Source organism: Leptosomus discolor, chromosome 7, assembly GCF_034619465.1.
Source record: "Leptosomus discolor isolate bLepDis1 chromosome 7, bLepDis1.hap2, whole genome shotgun sequence".
Taxonomy (NCBI): Eukaryota; Metazoa; Chordata; class Aves; order Leptosomiformes; family Leptosomidae; genus Leptosomus; species Leptosomus discolor.
In genome coordinates this window covers 20,043,618-20,058,882 of record NC_141397.1, presented here as the reverse complement: position 1 = coordinate 20,058,882, position 15,265 = coordinate 20,043,618, and the positions used below count along the sequence as shown (strand labels likewise).

Genomic DNA, 15,265 nt, shown 5'->3' with positions numbered 1-15,265 from the left:
CCTTGCCCAGTAACTATTGACTTTTAGAACACTGGAGTATGACAAAAAAAGGAGTATTTCTTTTTCTCCTACTCAATTTATGACACTACATGCAGGAAAACAGGAGTCTGATACAATGTCAAAGACATTTCAAAGTGTGCCATTGTCAGCCACAAGAGCAGCACAAGAACTATAGCATCAAGGGAACAGAATCAACAAAGAAATTCAAGGAGCAAATGAACTAGAGGAGAGAAACAGAACTAAAAAAAAAAAAAAATATTGCAGGATTTTTTTACATCTTAAAGCAGGTTAAGGGCTGAAGATCTGAAAAGTGAGAGAGAAAGAGGACAAACAAAAACCAGAGAGCTCAACATTAAAGAGTAATTGAAGGAAGGAAAAACGAAAGCCTGAAACACAGAATTCTGTCAAGACTCCTGCTAAACTCCTCAGTTACTAAACATAGTCAAATGCTTCCCCCTTGTGACAGATTTAATTTTAGAAATACTCTTATCTGCCAACAGCTCACTGCTTGCAAACAAATCAGCGGTCTAATGCTGTTTGTTTAGAAGTACAGCACAATTAAAATCTTTAGACTGAAAATAAAATCAAGGCCTTGAGTGCACAGTACCTTGAACTGAAGCTGAGGCTAGCAGCGGACACCTTCTAACTCTACAATTGACCCACGGGGTCCCCATGGAACATTATTCAGGGCAGAACAGTACAACAGGCGCAGATACATTTGATCCAGCTCTGCACAAGAAGCACAGGGCAACATGACTGAAAGACACCACGCTGGCTTTGTACGTGCCAGCTGAGACTCAGAAGTCAGCTCAGGTATAAGAGGCAGAGCTTATTTGGTCAGGTGTATCAATGCCCGATGCCAATACACAGCTTTTAGAGCTGTGCTGGCTTATGTGCAGGCACAGTGCTGGACTGTGCTGATTTACCAGTTCAGACACTAACTCGGGCATTTCGCCCGTGTCCTCCATTGTAAGGTAGACATGCTCTCTAAATCCATCTCCCTCCACATAAAACGTGGGAAACCAACCTTCCCGGAGGAATGCAAGTATTAACAATTGTACAGTTTTTCAATCGCAAAAGTAGCATTTCTTTTTCCTCTTCCCATTTCATGGCACTTTATGCAGGAAGAGAAGAATCTGACATAGTACTAATATCAAATTTCGTACTGCTATTCTCTACCTTTCATATAAAGGGTACACCATCTACATGTAATTCTTATTCAGTAAAAGTATAAATCATACAGTATTAAGACTCTCATGACCATGCTTGCAGCATCTGATCAGCAAGTTGTCAACCAGTCTGTAAGGCCTTAACATACACACTGATGTCTACTTGGTCCATTCCTTTAGAACTGCAAGTAATTAATTGGATGAAGTCTGTTAAATACAATTAAAAATTGTACTGGGCAGGAGGTGGTCAGGAATGGAACTAGACAGCAAATGCCAAAGCTGTCACTTCAAGAGCTTCTGGCAGTAATACTGGTTTTAAGACTTGGTCTCTTCTGCCCTCTCCATTTCTGGCCCCACCCAGACACGAGCACATTCTCTCAGGCTATAGTTTAATTGACAGTTTAAACTAGTATCACTGCAAAACCAAACATAACAGAAACAGCCTCCCCCTTCCCTATGCCAGGCTATCATCCTGGTAGCCTCCAAGCTACCCTTGGAGATGCTACACAAATACTTCTTTCAGTGCTACAGGGTTAAATAGCTCCAGATTCAGCTGTTCATTCCTACCCCTTCATTCTGCTGTAATGGGGATCCTGCACTCTATCAGTTTCTTGACCCAGTGTACCATATAGCTGTATGAACACCACCAACAAAATCAATAAAGCTGGAAATAATCTGCCAGGCCAGACAGCCAGAAATATTTTAGGTTGCACTGGCTGATGTCTCTGTCAACTACAACCTGGAAAACTTTTCACTCTTCAACAGTAGTAAAACGTACAAAATAGGTGCCCATTTCTTTCTCCAGGTTGACTTGTTCGACTAATGACAGGTCTGTATCTGTCTTCAGGGAACTCATGCGTTTCTTCATCCTCCTCTTATGTCTCTTTTGGAGCCAGTAAGGAAGCAAGGATTCTGCAAACTGGTTAAGGATCTGTGAAGTTATCAGCAAAGTGGCCAAGCTCTTCAGTTTCAAAAAAAAAAAAAAAAAAAAAAAAGGGAAAAAAGAAAAACAATAATGAATAGAACTGTGATAAACCTATGATCATTTCCAATTCTGTGCAGTCTAGTGACATTAAGTTGTTATACTACGGCAAAAGAAGGCCAGCCTAACAAAACTAGCGATAGCATATGGAAAGTATAGGTGCTCTAGTTCCCATTCTTTGCTGAGTGCTGGAAAGGACAAAATAGGAGTTAGATGTCTAAATATTTGGTGGATCTGCATGTATCTTAGAGACATTACACAAAGTCCAATGAAGGGTAAAGATACATGCTTAACATATGCCAACACCAATTAGAGAGCTAAGCAATGAACTTTTTCCTATTTTTTTTTTCTTCTTGCTTTTTACCTTAAAGTACAGGAAATATCACAAATGTCATGTCTGGTATAGATATGTCAAGTGTTTTGCTGAAGATCTCTTTAGAGGAATAGAGATCTTGAGTTGAAGTTCTTGTTTTGTTCACTGTATTTAGAGCAAAAATACTTTCCTTATACCTGATTTTCATCAATTTGAGTGCAAAAGATGTTAACAGCAGAAAGCTGATATAAAATATCAACTACAAATTTTTTTTGCTTTTATTCTCAGCTCCTCACTGTAGTCGTAACTTAATCACGCTCCTATCCTCAAAATCTCTCATTAAGAGCACTGCAGAGAAAACCATTTTCTAACATAAAAGGAAAGAAGAAGGAAATGAAAATTCTCCAGCCTCATCTGTCTGAAGGAATAATCAATTTATTTGAAAACAGCTCCTCATTTATATGAAGGGAAAGAACTGCTCCACCCTTATGATTCTGCAGCTGCGCTAGAGGAACTGAAATATGGAAGCTGGATTTCTAAGAAAATATATACGAAATATATTCATTGTCAAGTTAATATTTTAGAAAAATAATTAAAAACTAAAATCCTGTTTCAATCAATCCTTTATTTTCCTAATTCATCAACAATCTTAAGATTTTCTTGCAACTCACCTGCCTCAAAAGCTTCATATCAAAGAGCACAAAGGCAATGTAGAAGAGAGATGCAAAACAATTTAAGAAGTTGAACTGCAAATAAAAATATTTGTTATTAGTACTCAAGCAAAAGTTCAAATGCAGAATATCGTCTAACTTAATGGTTACCTTGACTAAATAGCTTCCATGTAAATGTAAACTGTTCTTTAAAATTTTCTTTACCATTTTCAAAACTTGGGTCAGAAAAACCTCATTTTCAATATTGGTCATATTCAGATTTTCATTTGGCAAGCTTCATGCTTTCCTAAAGCACAGTATACAAAGAGAACTACAATTCATTTATGAAATGTGGACACTAAAAACACATCATCTTCTACTTGACTTTCATCTTTTGGCAGTTTCCCCATAGATAACACAATAAAAGGGATGTATTGATCTTAATTTAGGGTAACGACTTTTTTTTTTCCAAAGAAACACTTTATCAAAATATACGTGTTGGATGATATCTCTCTCATTATGTACAACTGTTCCTCAATATGTTAGTTGCGCTTCATGTTTAATCACTTCAAGAGGTTTTACGACCAAGAGAAATACTCCCTACTTTAAAATGAGACATAATCGAGTATTGTACCTGAAAAAAAATCATAATCCAAGCTCTGAAATTTCCTAGTTGCTATCAGTGCTGGGGCTCCTTTTCTGGAGCTCATGGACAACACAGATAACATTTGGAGTGCAGAGCGCCACTCATAGGGTAAAAGTGAGAACTGGGGGGTGACTTACATTTGACATTTCATATATTTTTTAATTATTTTATATAAGTTTCCTACGGGGAAAAAGAGATGGTGTTATTTTTTGAGAAAGGCAGAGACAAAGCTATAAATGATATGTACAAGAGTTTTAGCTCTAGAGGTTACCAGTAACAGAAGGATAACAAGCAGATTAAAAAAAAAAAAAAAAAAAAGCATCCTGAGGAAAAAGAAAAGGAACTCTGGAAGAGACTTAATCTTTTCAAAATAAAAACAAGAAGATTAAGTCTCAGAATCAGCCAATCTTTACAACCGCTTTTACTGAACATCTTATATGGGAATTCAAGATTTACAGTACAGTTCCTTAGAATCAGTGTTTCATCTAAACACCTAAAAGAGCAACCAAACATACATACTCACACACAAACTACTTGTTCAGAGCCACCAAGTAGATAGATCAGTATATACTACAAACTGCACAGGAGCAGATTGATGGACATGTATCTCCAGCCTCTGACTGGTTGTCTGAATGTTAGTACAGGTCAAAGGTAATACATGAACTTTTTAAAACACAGTTTGCCAAAAAGTCTTGCAAAAAGTGAAAGGAATAGTTGCAGTTGAAGACAGGACCACATCAATTAACAGAAAAATTTACATGTACAGAATCCTAATGAAAGAATAAATCAATACAAATAAAACCCCTACTCTCCGCTATAAAAAGAGGCATCTAAAACAGTCTAGCAATTACTGCAACCACAACAGAAATCCTGTTTACTCTGATATTTGTACTAGTATTTGGCCTTGAACAAAACTGTAGCTCAGTGAGGTAATTATAGGAAAACACATGACATTCTCTTTTTAAATAATCTTAAAAGCTGCTTATATTACATACTTACCACTAAAACCTTCAGAATTAAATGATTCTGATATGAAGATTCCAGCCTATGATTTTCTAAAATACCAACAAAATTATTGATTAGTAAACAGCAAAAGCACGTACCATATTCTAGACATTGCTCTACAAAGAGTAAACAGACATTTTTCCTCCACCTAAAAATTATTGAGCTATTAGTTTATGGGGAATCATTCCTCCAACACTTTATGGGAAAGAGAATTTATACTGTACCAGTACCTCACTTAATCTATGAAGCTAATCCAACGCACAATAATGACAAACATATTTTTGGCTACAACTCTGTTATTTTTTCTTCTGCAAAGGTTCTTCCTTTTACATCTTTCTTTCTCAGAAGCACTCTTTTATAACAATAAAGTACCTAGTTATTGATTTTTTTTTTGGCTGAAAACAAATGCAAAACTAACTGTAACACATTATGAAAAATAACAGTTACAGAATTGGTTCAAAACCAGTAAATGCTCACAGAACTATTCCCACTAATCTCCAACGAATTTAGATCAGACCCTAAGCTCTAAAGCAAGACAAGTACATCAAGTTCAACAGATGCTTTACTAAAATGAAGATTTTCAGCTCATTCAAGATAAACTGTCAGAAGCTGATGTTTGAGGAAGGCTGGTTACTAGCGGGGAGTAAAGGAAAGTGAAGAGAGGATTTCCCATTTCATTTTGCTATTTTGTCAGATTGTACCTTTAAAGCCCTGGCTAAGCAGTAACTGAGAAGGCAGCTCACTAGCATGAGCTGTGTCAACAAGGCTGAAAGGAGACACCACCACCTACAGACCTTGCTCAGGACAAAACAGCAGAGTTCTACTCTGACAGAAGCGTGAAGCTGGGCCTAACACCAGGAAGAGGCACTCAAGTGACTGAATGCAATTTTTACTTTTAGCTTTCACTAAATGATCAGTTCTCATGATAAAAGGGTGTGAGAAGCGTGCTTAAAAATACTCCAGAATGCTTCCTATGCTTGCTCGGTTTAGCTGTTTAAGTCAGATACTAGCTGAAAATATGCCAGGTGGGAGGGGAGGTGGGAGAGCCAGATGAGCTCTTCATCCTATTCAGAGCATGGCAGCATAAACACATTGGATAGCACAGAAAAGGCACAAGCTGTCAGTGTAGTGAGTTACTCAAATACTGTTGCTGCTGAATACGAAAGATCACCTTCAAAACAAAAAAATTTGGGTTACCTGTTAAAAACGTTTTAGTCTACCTGACCAACACAACTGGGCATTTTGTGTAAAGGTTTTTTTCTTGCAGTATAGTGAAAAAATTGAAACAAATCAGTCGATATGAATTTAAAAGTCATTATTTAAATAATAAAATCCTTGAACAGTCATAAACTAACCAAGAAACTGCTTGCTTTTACTATTGCTGCTGTCAAACTTGGAATTTGCTAGGTAAATCATTTTGGCATGCACAACCAATCCCTACTTCAACACCTCTTTTTATCCTGCCTTCTGCATCAATCTCCCTTTTGCTTAATCTTTCTTAGATTAATCTTCTGCATCTCCAGCCTTAGTAACCTGGATTCTGTCCTGTAAATGTATGCCATATTGAGCTACACAAATCAGTTAACTCCCAATTAGCTTCATCTATTAACTTTGTCTGACAGTGACTGCACATACCTGTAGAAGTGCTAAAATTCAAAATAAAGACTAACATTTCACTATCCTTACGTTAGGTTACAAAACATAAGGCCCAATCTGTTAAGTCAGTCAAATACACAAGGAAAAAAAAAAAAAGAGGCAATCTATTATAACATTCCTCCTCTTCTGAGAGTGCCCAGAGGAAAATGTTTTGATAGGAATGTGAAATCCCAGTCTTTGTTATATATATATGGCATACACAAACACTCTCATATGACACTTAGCTGGTGCTTTGAGATTTTGCTTCATTATCTCAGTGCCTTCATCCTCTGCACAGACATATCACTAGACTAAGACGTACTCACAAACCCAGGTTGTAGGTGCAGCCTGCCAGAACAGTCCCTCCTACCATCCACCTCTGAGCTCCCATCCTCACAGATCTCATCCCTTTCGCCAGCACTACGGCCGATACAGCAAAACAAAGAGCTAGATCAGGGAAGGGCGACTTCGGCACCAAAGGCAAAGAGAGGCTGAGGAGGAAGGCAGGATTATCCCTAGCGATGGCATGCTAGACTCAGATCAAATTAAACCAAATGTGAAACTGCAGTCTCGGAACATTCAAAGTAAACTTAAGAAGGTAAAATGGCCATCTTTCTTACCCCACAGTAAAAATCTACTTCAGGAAACTTCTTTAGCATTCCACTGAACAAGAACTCACAGTAGCATATTCTACAAAGAAACAAATCCCAAACATTTGGGATTTTAACTTTAAGAAAGAAGAACAAACAACTTTCTTACCCCATGATGTTAAGAATTCAGCAGCATACCGATAGATACGGTTCATAATTTCAATCACAACAGCATATATGATACTGGGCACAAACAGCATCAAGCTGCTGAAGTTAGACTCATTCTCTTCATGATAATCCAGAGCCCACTGTTCCAAGTCAAAGTAAATCATCATCACATGCAGCGAGAAGTAGAGGCAAAGGCACACAAATGGTAAAGACACCAGATAAATCCGCATCTGTCTCTTAATACTTGAGTACACCGGTTCCTCCCTCCCAGTGATGGGATTGATACCCAGGACACCATGGAAGCCTGGTCGTGGTTCTTCAAACTGTCGTTTCATCAAGAGTGTCCCCCAACGGTATGTCATGATAGCACAAATCCGCTTCCAAACTTCCAGTATCACAGTGGACCAGAGCAGATTGAATGTGGCAAACATCACATATTTGTCATAGTCTTCCCATGCAAACACATAATAAGGAATCCCAATGACAGCCATTGGAATCAACGCAAATGTGAAGTACTCTAAGAAGCCAAAGTAAAGAGCAATGGTTTCTCCAAAGTAGCAGCGTATCTCATCTGCAGAAAAAAATTAATCAATTAAGACTACACTTAACATAGATGTCAGTACAGTATCAAACTTGACTTTACATGAATCCCTTGGCCCAAATTTTGTTTCTAAATAACACAATGAATAATATTGCTTTTTTGTTCCTCCTTCTCCCATGTTCTAAAAACTCAATGTTACTTGAAATTTTTTTCTTATATTATACATAGACACACACATAAACATATATACATATATTCAGATGGCAGGGAAGTCAAATGTCTCGATACTTAACATATCAACATCAGATATCCAGAGAGGAAACAAAAAAAGAAAACCACCAAACCAAAACAGTAGCATTCTACCAATGCTCTAACTATCCGTGAATGGCTAGGATGCCATGGAAGACATCCAGTATCATAAAAAACAAACTTTAACAGCAAGTGACACCTAACTTCTGAAGCTTCTCCTAGTATAAGTACACCCAGAAAAGAAATTCGTTTCAGCCTGCTCAGGGACGAAAAGGACTAGTTGTGCTTTGCCAGCCCTCAAGGAACTAAAGGAATAGATGGTAAGGTACACTGAAATCTTAAATCTCTAATCTGTCAGATAGCACACCCAGGCTGAGACAGTCCCTTCAGAAGACAACTGAGACACGCGATAGACACTTGCTGTGCTTGCCAAGGTTGTCTGCTCAGGTGTTATAAAGACTTGAGAAGTGCACTACTAATGGATGTATTTCATGACAGATGTATTACTTCAAGGAAGATAAAATCTCATTTACTTTACCACTAACAAAAAAATATAGGATTATTATTCAACATGATCTAGAAATGGCACCACATAATAAGACACAGAAATGCCTAGCAAACCAAGTTTAGAATGCTGAAATGTGTTTTATCTTGCCTGCTTGGAAGATCGGATTGCTTGTATGCCACTGCTATGCATTCACCAGATTAACGAAACAGCCATGACATCATGATGTCTGAACTGACACTGCAAATGTACTCTCCATAATAGACTAGCACATGAAAACCTCATGTGGAATACCAGAATATTCTTAGGACTTATGGTTTACAAAGCACTACAGCAGAAGTTCACAATTGCCAATCACGTAAGTTTCTGAAAGCGAGACGGGAAGGCAAACAGACAGAAGAATCAACACTCCAACCTCCCTCTCAATCAAAAATTTATTAACAAGTAAGTCCAAGTGTAGGTCATTAGCACGATTTCACATTCCAAACACACAACATGACAGACATTCCTAAATTAGTAGATACGTAACAGGGTTCCTGGGATTTACTTTGAAATTTTGTGTGTATTCAATGTCAGTCAAAAAAAAACCCTCTCCTGCACAAACAAAAGGCAAGCACACATTAAGACCCCTAATACAATACTCTGGAAGCAGGCATTATCAAGCCAGATCTTTAACTTCCCGTAACTCAGGAAAGAACCTCAAGCAACTGCAAGACCCAGAGATTAATATTATCAGGCAAACTCCCAAATGTTTATTTTCTTAAGCAAAGTTTACAGGTTTAGAATCCAGAATGTAACTTTCCACATTGCCACATTATTTTTATTTTAAGCTTATTCAGTGTGTAAGATATATTCAAGTGAGGCTGGCACACAACGACATACAGCCTACATGCAGACAATTAATTTTAAAAAGTTGTAAACATACTTTTGACATGCCCACCACTCACAATAGCTTTGGGAATTCCAGACATTGAGAAGCTTTCCTGTCAAGAGTCGGTTTGAGAAAACAGTCTTGGCTTGGTCCATAACTGCTTTACTGATGGGAAGGGAGAATTTGTGATGTGCAAACTGTTGTTACATAGAAGCTTGCAGACACTGAACCTGCAGACTTTGAGCCACTATTTTTGCAAGTCTTAAACTGTTTCAGGACGTTACACAGAAATGCTTAAAGAGGAAAAACTGGCCCAAAGGGTAAAAAAGCAGTGAGCTAACTTCAAGACTATGCTAGGTGACCACAGTGCAAATGCCAAGCCTTTGAACTGCCCCCCAGCTCCAATTTGGAAACTATGGCCAAAAGCCTATACACAGAACTCCTGCAGCCACAAGAAAGAAAATCAAGAGACAGAAGCCTGCACACTCAGTGCTTCCCTCCAGAACAGTTGTACTGCGAGTCATTATAGCAAAATATTATCCTACAGCCATCTTAGAATCAAAGAGGATCCAATGAAGAGACCCCAACTGCACATGTCAACAAGTCTGGAAATGTGGATGCTTCCTTAACCAGAGCCTAAGCCACCCCATTGATTCCAAGAACAGTAAAAGCAAGGCTGGGTAAAACACAGACTTCGGTTCACAATGGCCAACAAAGCAACTTGGGCAGAAAGGTAATGTTAGAGGAGGTGAACTGCAATGGGTAATTGGGATGTGAAAAGGTAAACTCTTAGTGAAACGACAGACTTCTTTGTACATATTTACCTTCCACGCAGGAGTTTCAGTTCTATAGAGGCTAAATGCTGGAGTAGGTCTTCTCACACAAACTGAAGAGAAAACTTCTCCAGAAGAAACCCTGCACTTTATTCGTAGTGGAGTAAACGTTCACATACCTAAAGGTTGATAGCCAACTTTCACTCGGCCGTACCAGCTGTGACGGAGCTTTTTCAACTCTTCTCTATCATGCAGTGGGAAAATCTGAACTAGAATACCACTGGTCAATAATCTTCTCACTAGAAGGAAAAAGGAAAAAAAGAGGTACCTAGTACTCCTTCAAAAGACAGTGAAGCTGATATAAGCAAACAGGCTACATTATGTACTTAGCAAGCCTAAAGTTCCTTTGAAATAAATCTAGCATTTAAATCCTAAGACCAAATAAATTGTCTGCATGTTAGTTAAAAATTATTCATCATATAGAGCAGTTCTACCTATTGCTACAAAGACTGTGCCATCCACTGTAGGGACAAAGAGAAAGAGTAATCTTTTTACATCTACTAACTATTCCGTAGGTTTGCAATATAATCAGTTGCGGCTTGAATAACAAGGAAGCACTACAGGTCAGAACTGAAATACCATGTGTAGCTTTGTGGGGAAAGGCCTGGCTCCTGCATTCGAGCAAAGAAAGGCATAACAAAATCAAACAGACATGGCAAAAACAAAACACTAAATTGAAGAGCCATTGTTGAATTAAATACGGGAAAGATACTAAAAACATTTTTTTAAATTACAACATATCTTCATTGCAAACAAACCAAATATTCCACTATTTGTATTTAACTGTTATGGAAAGCAATACTACCTGTGTGAATAAACAATTAATAAACTGCTCTGGAAGTTACAACCATAGAATTATTAAAAAAGAAAATAAATTCAAAAACAGGAGAGTGGAGGCACTGGAAGTTGTGTGGGAGTTTTCTACTATTTCACATTGGCATCTACTTGACATAACTGGCAAAATACCTTAGCTATATAAAACATTACCAACATAAACTCATCTGGCATCTACGTTTATTTACATTTCCTGTGCACTGTGCACTGATATGCACAGATCTCTCTCTTTGATGACCAACACTAATGAATAAAGACACTGTTATTAAAAGGACATACAAATACTAAGATAAATTGTCCGAAGAAACTGTAGCGCTCTGCCAATGAACTAGTTCCAGCTACCATAAAAATAGCACTAGTTCATTGCTTCTTTCTCCCATGAAAAGGAAGAGCTCTTGAAGCAGAGAGGAGGATGAATGATATAAAACTTCTTTCCTTCATATTGTGAAATTTATAGCTCTGGAACACTTATTCATTCCAGTATTTTTATACAGAGACAATCCAAGTATATCATTATGTAATATTTTTAATGGGTGACATCAATATATGTGAAAATTATCCAACTCAAAAGAACATAAGGCCAGAGTCTCAGCCTCACAGAAGGACTTGGAAGTCATTTGGTCCAACTTCCTGCTCAAAGCAGCTCCAGCTCACATTGGGCTGCTCAGGGCCTTGTCTAGTGAAGAGCTAAAAGCCTCCCAGGACAGAGTTACCACAATATCTCTAAAACCCTGCTCCAATGTTGAATTACCCTCATTGTGAAAAACATTTTCCTCAAGATCTATTCAGAATTTCTCTTTTTGCACTGTTCATCTGTTGCCTCGTCCTATCACTGTGGAGCAGTGAAAAAACAAAGTTAATTAAAAACAGCGGGACTTTAATGTCTGAAGGATTTCTCTTCACTGCAGGAAAATTAAGGTATTTCACCACAAACACTATCCTACATCATCACAGTGAGTTACAGGCAACAAACTACACTGCTTACCAATCGATTTTCCTGGATACAGCTTTGCCTGAGGATATCCAGGGATCATTTTTTCATCTTTAGCTCTCAAATTTTCAAGTTCATGTTTGATGATATACTGGCATTCTGCCATTGTAAGGAAACTGTGATTGTCATCTAAATCAAAAAGAAGGTAGTATGAAATCATGCAGCATAGGAAGACAACCCTGGCAGCAAATAACTATCAAAAATTACTACAATCAGAAAAGAAAAAAAAAATATTTCGTGACAGTTACTACCAACCCTAAATATCCTAAGTAAGAAGGTAAAACAGCAACAAATCTTCAACAGAAAGAATAAGAGTATAGTATCAGTTAAATTGGGGAACTAGAAATACTAGTAAGACAACACAGGCTGCAGGATTTCTTATGTAGATGATGCATTTTTCACCTCATTAAGCACGGTCAACTATTTTATCCTCTGATCAGACCTGGACAAACCTAAAATTATATTAGTGTTTTAAAAAAGAAAAAAGACAAAGAAATACAACAAAAGCTTTTAGATTTACAGTAGTTGGGAGTTCCAGCTGCTACTACAGAATCTGTTAGCAGTGACAGTCAGATTAGCATTAAGGATGCAAACGCATGAAAGAAACAGAAATGGCACCTCTGCAAGTGACAATTCTTCTCAAGGCTTCCTAATTTCAGAAAAGCAAGGTCACAAAAGAAAATACACTGCATCAGTTATTGCACACAGCAGCAGTGTCAAATAAACTAGCATCAAACAAACAACAAAACTCAACTTTATTATTGTTTCAGACAGACCCAAGAACCTTTATATTGAAAACGTGGTGAAAGGCATCACCGAAACAGGCACATGAAAACTATTAGCAATACTAAGCTGGAATTACAATATTTAGCTGGACAGCAAACTGAGTTCTCCCACTGTAGGGGGGTTAAATACCTCACAGGTAGTACATTTAAAAAAAAAAAAAAATGTTACTGTGCTGCCACCTCCTCAAAATAAAAGAGGAAAAGGAATAATTTCACTAATCATGCCCAAATTCCATTGAATGGCTCTGTAGTGTTATTTAATCATTTAATTGATGTGTAAATATAATAGAGCAAAATGTTTCTATTTTCTCCCACTAATTATAAGACAATAAGCCTCAAAACTGGCTCACAGAAATTCAATCGCTATGTTAATTCATAACATTGATTGTTAATCCTGCACTCACGTTTATCAACTATTTTTTCTTGTTTTGTTTTCAACAAAAACCTTTCATACAAATAAGAGACTATTTGCAGGCTATAAAAGCATAAAGTAAAACACAAACAAAAAGTGAAAGCCATGTGAAAGCAAAAAAAAAATTAATTTCATTATGCAAGCTGAATTTCCATAGGTAAAAATTTTTCAACGCCTGTTCTTCCTTTCTGTTCACTGTTACAATTCCAAGGCATAGAAAGATGGTGAAAGATTTAGCAGTGTAATTGCTTATAATCTTTAGCCACAGCTTTGCAACGACAGACCCCTCTAATCACTTACCTGCAAAATCTTTGAAAGTTTTTCTACTGCTGTATGTAAAAGTTCTCATTGAGTTATCATTACATTCCTTCACCAAACCCACAGTTTCAGCTCCCAGCAACAGCCTTAAGTGGGAAGCTCCAACTAGATAAATATTTTCACCTCCGTTTTCCATGACCAATGGTTTAACCAGCAGTTGTGCACCTTTAAAGTAAAGAAATGCAAAATAAGGAAGAAAATATATAAGAATTACATCTCAAAACCTAGTATTTTATTTAGAATCCATCATACTTGACCTAGTTATCAGGAGTGCTGAAGCTGCATCTTTTTAAGGGCACAAAGAATTAAGGCTTCAACAGCACCTGATGGATGGTGTTCAGAATCTCGCAGGGTTACCCCCGATTTAACCTGTTTCTGTGGAAACGCTCACAGACAGTGAACTGCAACAATGGGGCCAGTCTGGATCTACTCCCCTAATGCTCACATCACATAAGCAACCAGTGCTTCTGCAAACAGCCCCCCTTGTTTTAAGGGGAATACACTTTTGAAATAGAAACATTCCTGACTTATCTAACAGAGGCCTGAAAGCAAGTTTGTATTCACAGATGCAGTAGTCACAGATATATTACTGACCATAAGGTATAAGCTTCAACAGCCATAAATAGTGCCCTTCTAAAAAATGTAAAAAAAAAAAAAAAAAAAGACTAAGGAATTACAAATCAATTAGCCTAACTTCAATTCCTGGAAGTATACTAAAATGAGTAACGAAATACTGTCTTTGTAAGAACCTACAAGCTAGCAAAAAGATAATTAAAAATCCAAAATTAATTATCAAATTGCTTCCTGCTAACTTAACCTCATTCTACAACATGGTACCTAGTCTTGTGGACAGGATAGTACATGTGATGAGTCTTCATTTTGGCAAGGCTTATAGTGTTCTCATAAGCAACAAGAGAAACATGCTCTAGACAATTAATATAAAAACGGATATCAAAACTATGTTGAAAGACAGGTTATCAGGGTTCCACCACCAAAATGGAAGGATTCTAGAGTTCAACAGGCATGTGACCTTAAGCCAATATTTTCATTAATAACTGGGTTAACAGGATTATTACATTTTCATGACAACAGCATGAAGCTCTACTCTTACATAAAATTAAGCGACTTTTAAAAATGCAAAATGGAGTGGGATTGGCTAAAAAAATGAAACCACAAACTACCTGAAAACTAATTTTCTGTTTGTCTTCACATTACAACAACAACCAAATTGATTTTGAAGTGTTACAGAAGGTCATACTGTACTCACCTCCGTTTGCTTTTTTGTCCACAATTCGTTTAGTGAACCATTCTATGGTTTCCTCTTTGGTGCCCTTTGCAAGCTCAATTACTACCAGAGGCCTGAAGTTAGGCTCAAAAGTATCCAAGAAAGACCAGCTTTCCGCCATCTTTTGAGAGCTTTCTAAGTAAAAAAAAAAAAAAAAAAAAAAAGCCACTGTTAAAAAAATATTTGGTATCTAAAAAACCACAAAACTTTACTATAGTTAGTTACATACGTCTGTGCTCAGCAAAGTGGCAGGTGCTCATTTCTGTGGACCTACTGAAAAGAGCAATGTGAGTAACATCTTCAACTGCCATTTGGCAAGATTCTACCAGTCTTCGGTGGCACTTTTATGTCCTATTCTCCAAGTAAGAAAATCGTTGTTGCTATGTATAGCGAAGTAGTAGCGGTGAGAAAGCAATTAAATAAATTAAAACAAAGCTTTTCCTTATTACTAATATCAAAACCAACAACTTGCAACTTCCTACA

At 37.3% G+C, this 15,265-nt stretch overlaps 1 protein-coding gene across 1 annotated transcript in view; it reads right to left on the bottom strand.

Annotated features, from left to right (window-relative positions):
• Positions 1-14,906, bottom strand: part of ANO10 (anoctamin 10) — an 83,916-nt gene extending 69,010 nt beyond the window's left edge. The window contains exons 1-8 of the mRNA XM_086468128.1: positions 14,765-14,906; positions 13,480-13,662; positions 11,977-12,111; positions 10,277-10,396; positions 7,160-7,729; positions 4,760-4,815; positions 3,136-3,210; positions 1,948-2,130 (exon numbers count right to left, since the gene is read on the bottom strand). Of these exons, the coding sequence (XP_086324254.1) occupies positions 1,948-2,130; positions 3,136-3,210; positions 4,760-4,815; positions 7,160-7,729; positions 10,277-10,396; positions 11,977-12,111; positions 13,480-13,662; positions 14,765-14,903 (1,461 nt within the window). The 5' untranslated portion in view covers positions 14,904-14,906. The remainder of the gene's footprint in view (positions 1-1,947; positions 2,131-3,135; positions 3,211-4,759; positions 4,816-7,159; positions 7,730-10,276; positions 10,397-11,976; positions 12,112-13,479; positions 13,663-14,764) is intronic.
• Positions 14,907-15,265: the final 359 nt, after the last annotated feature.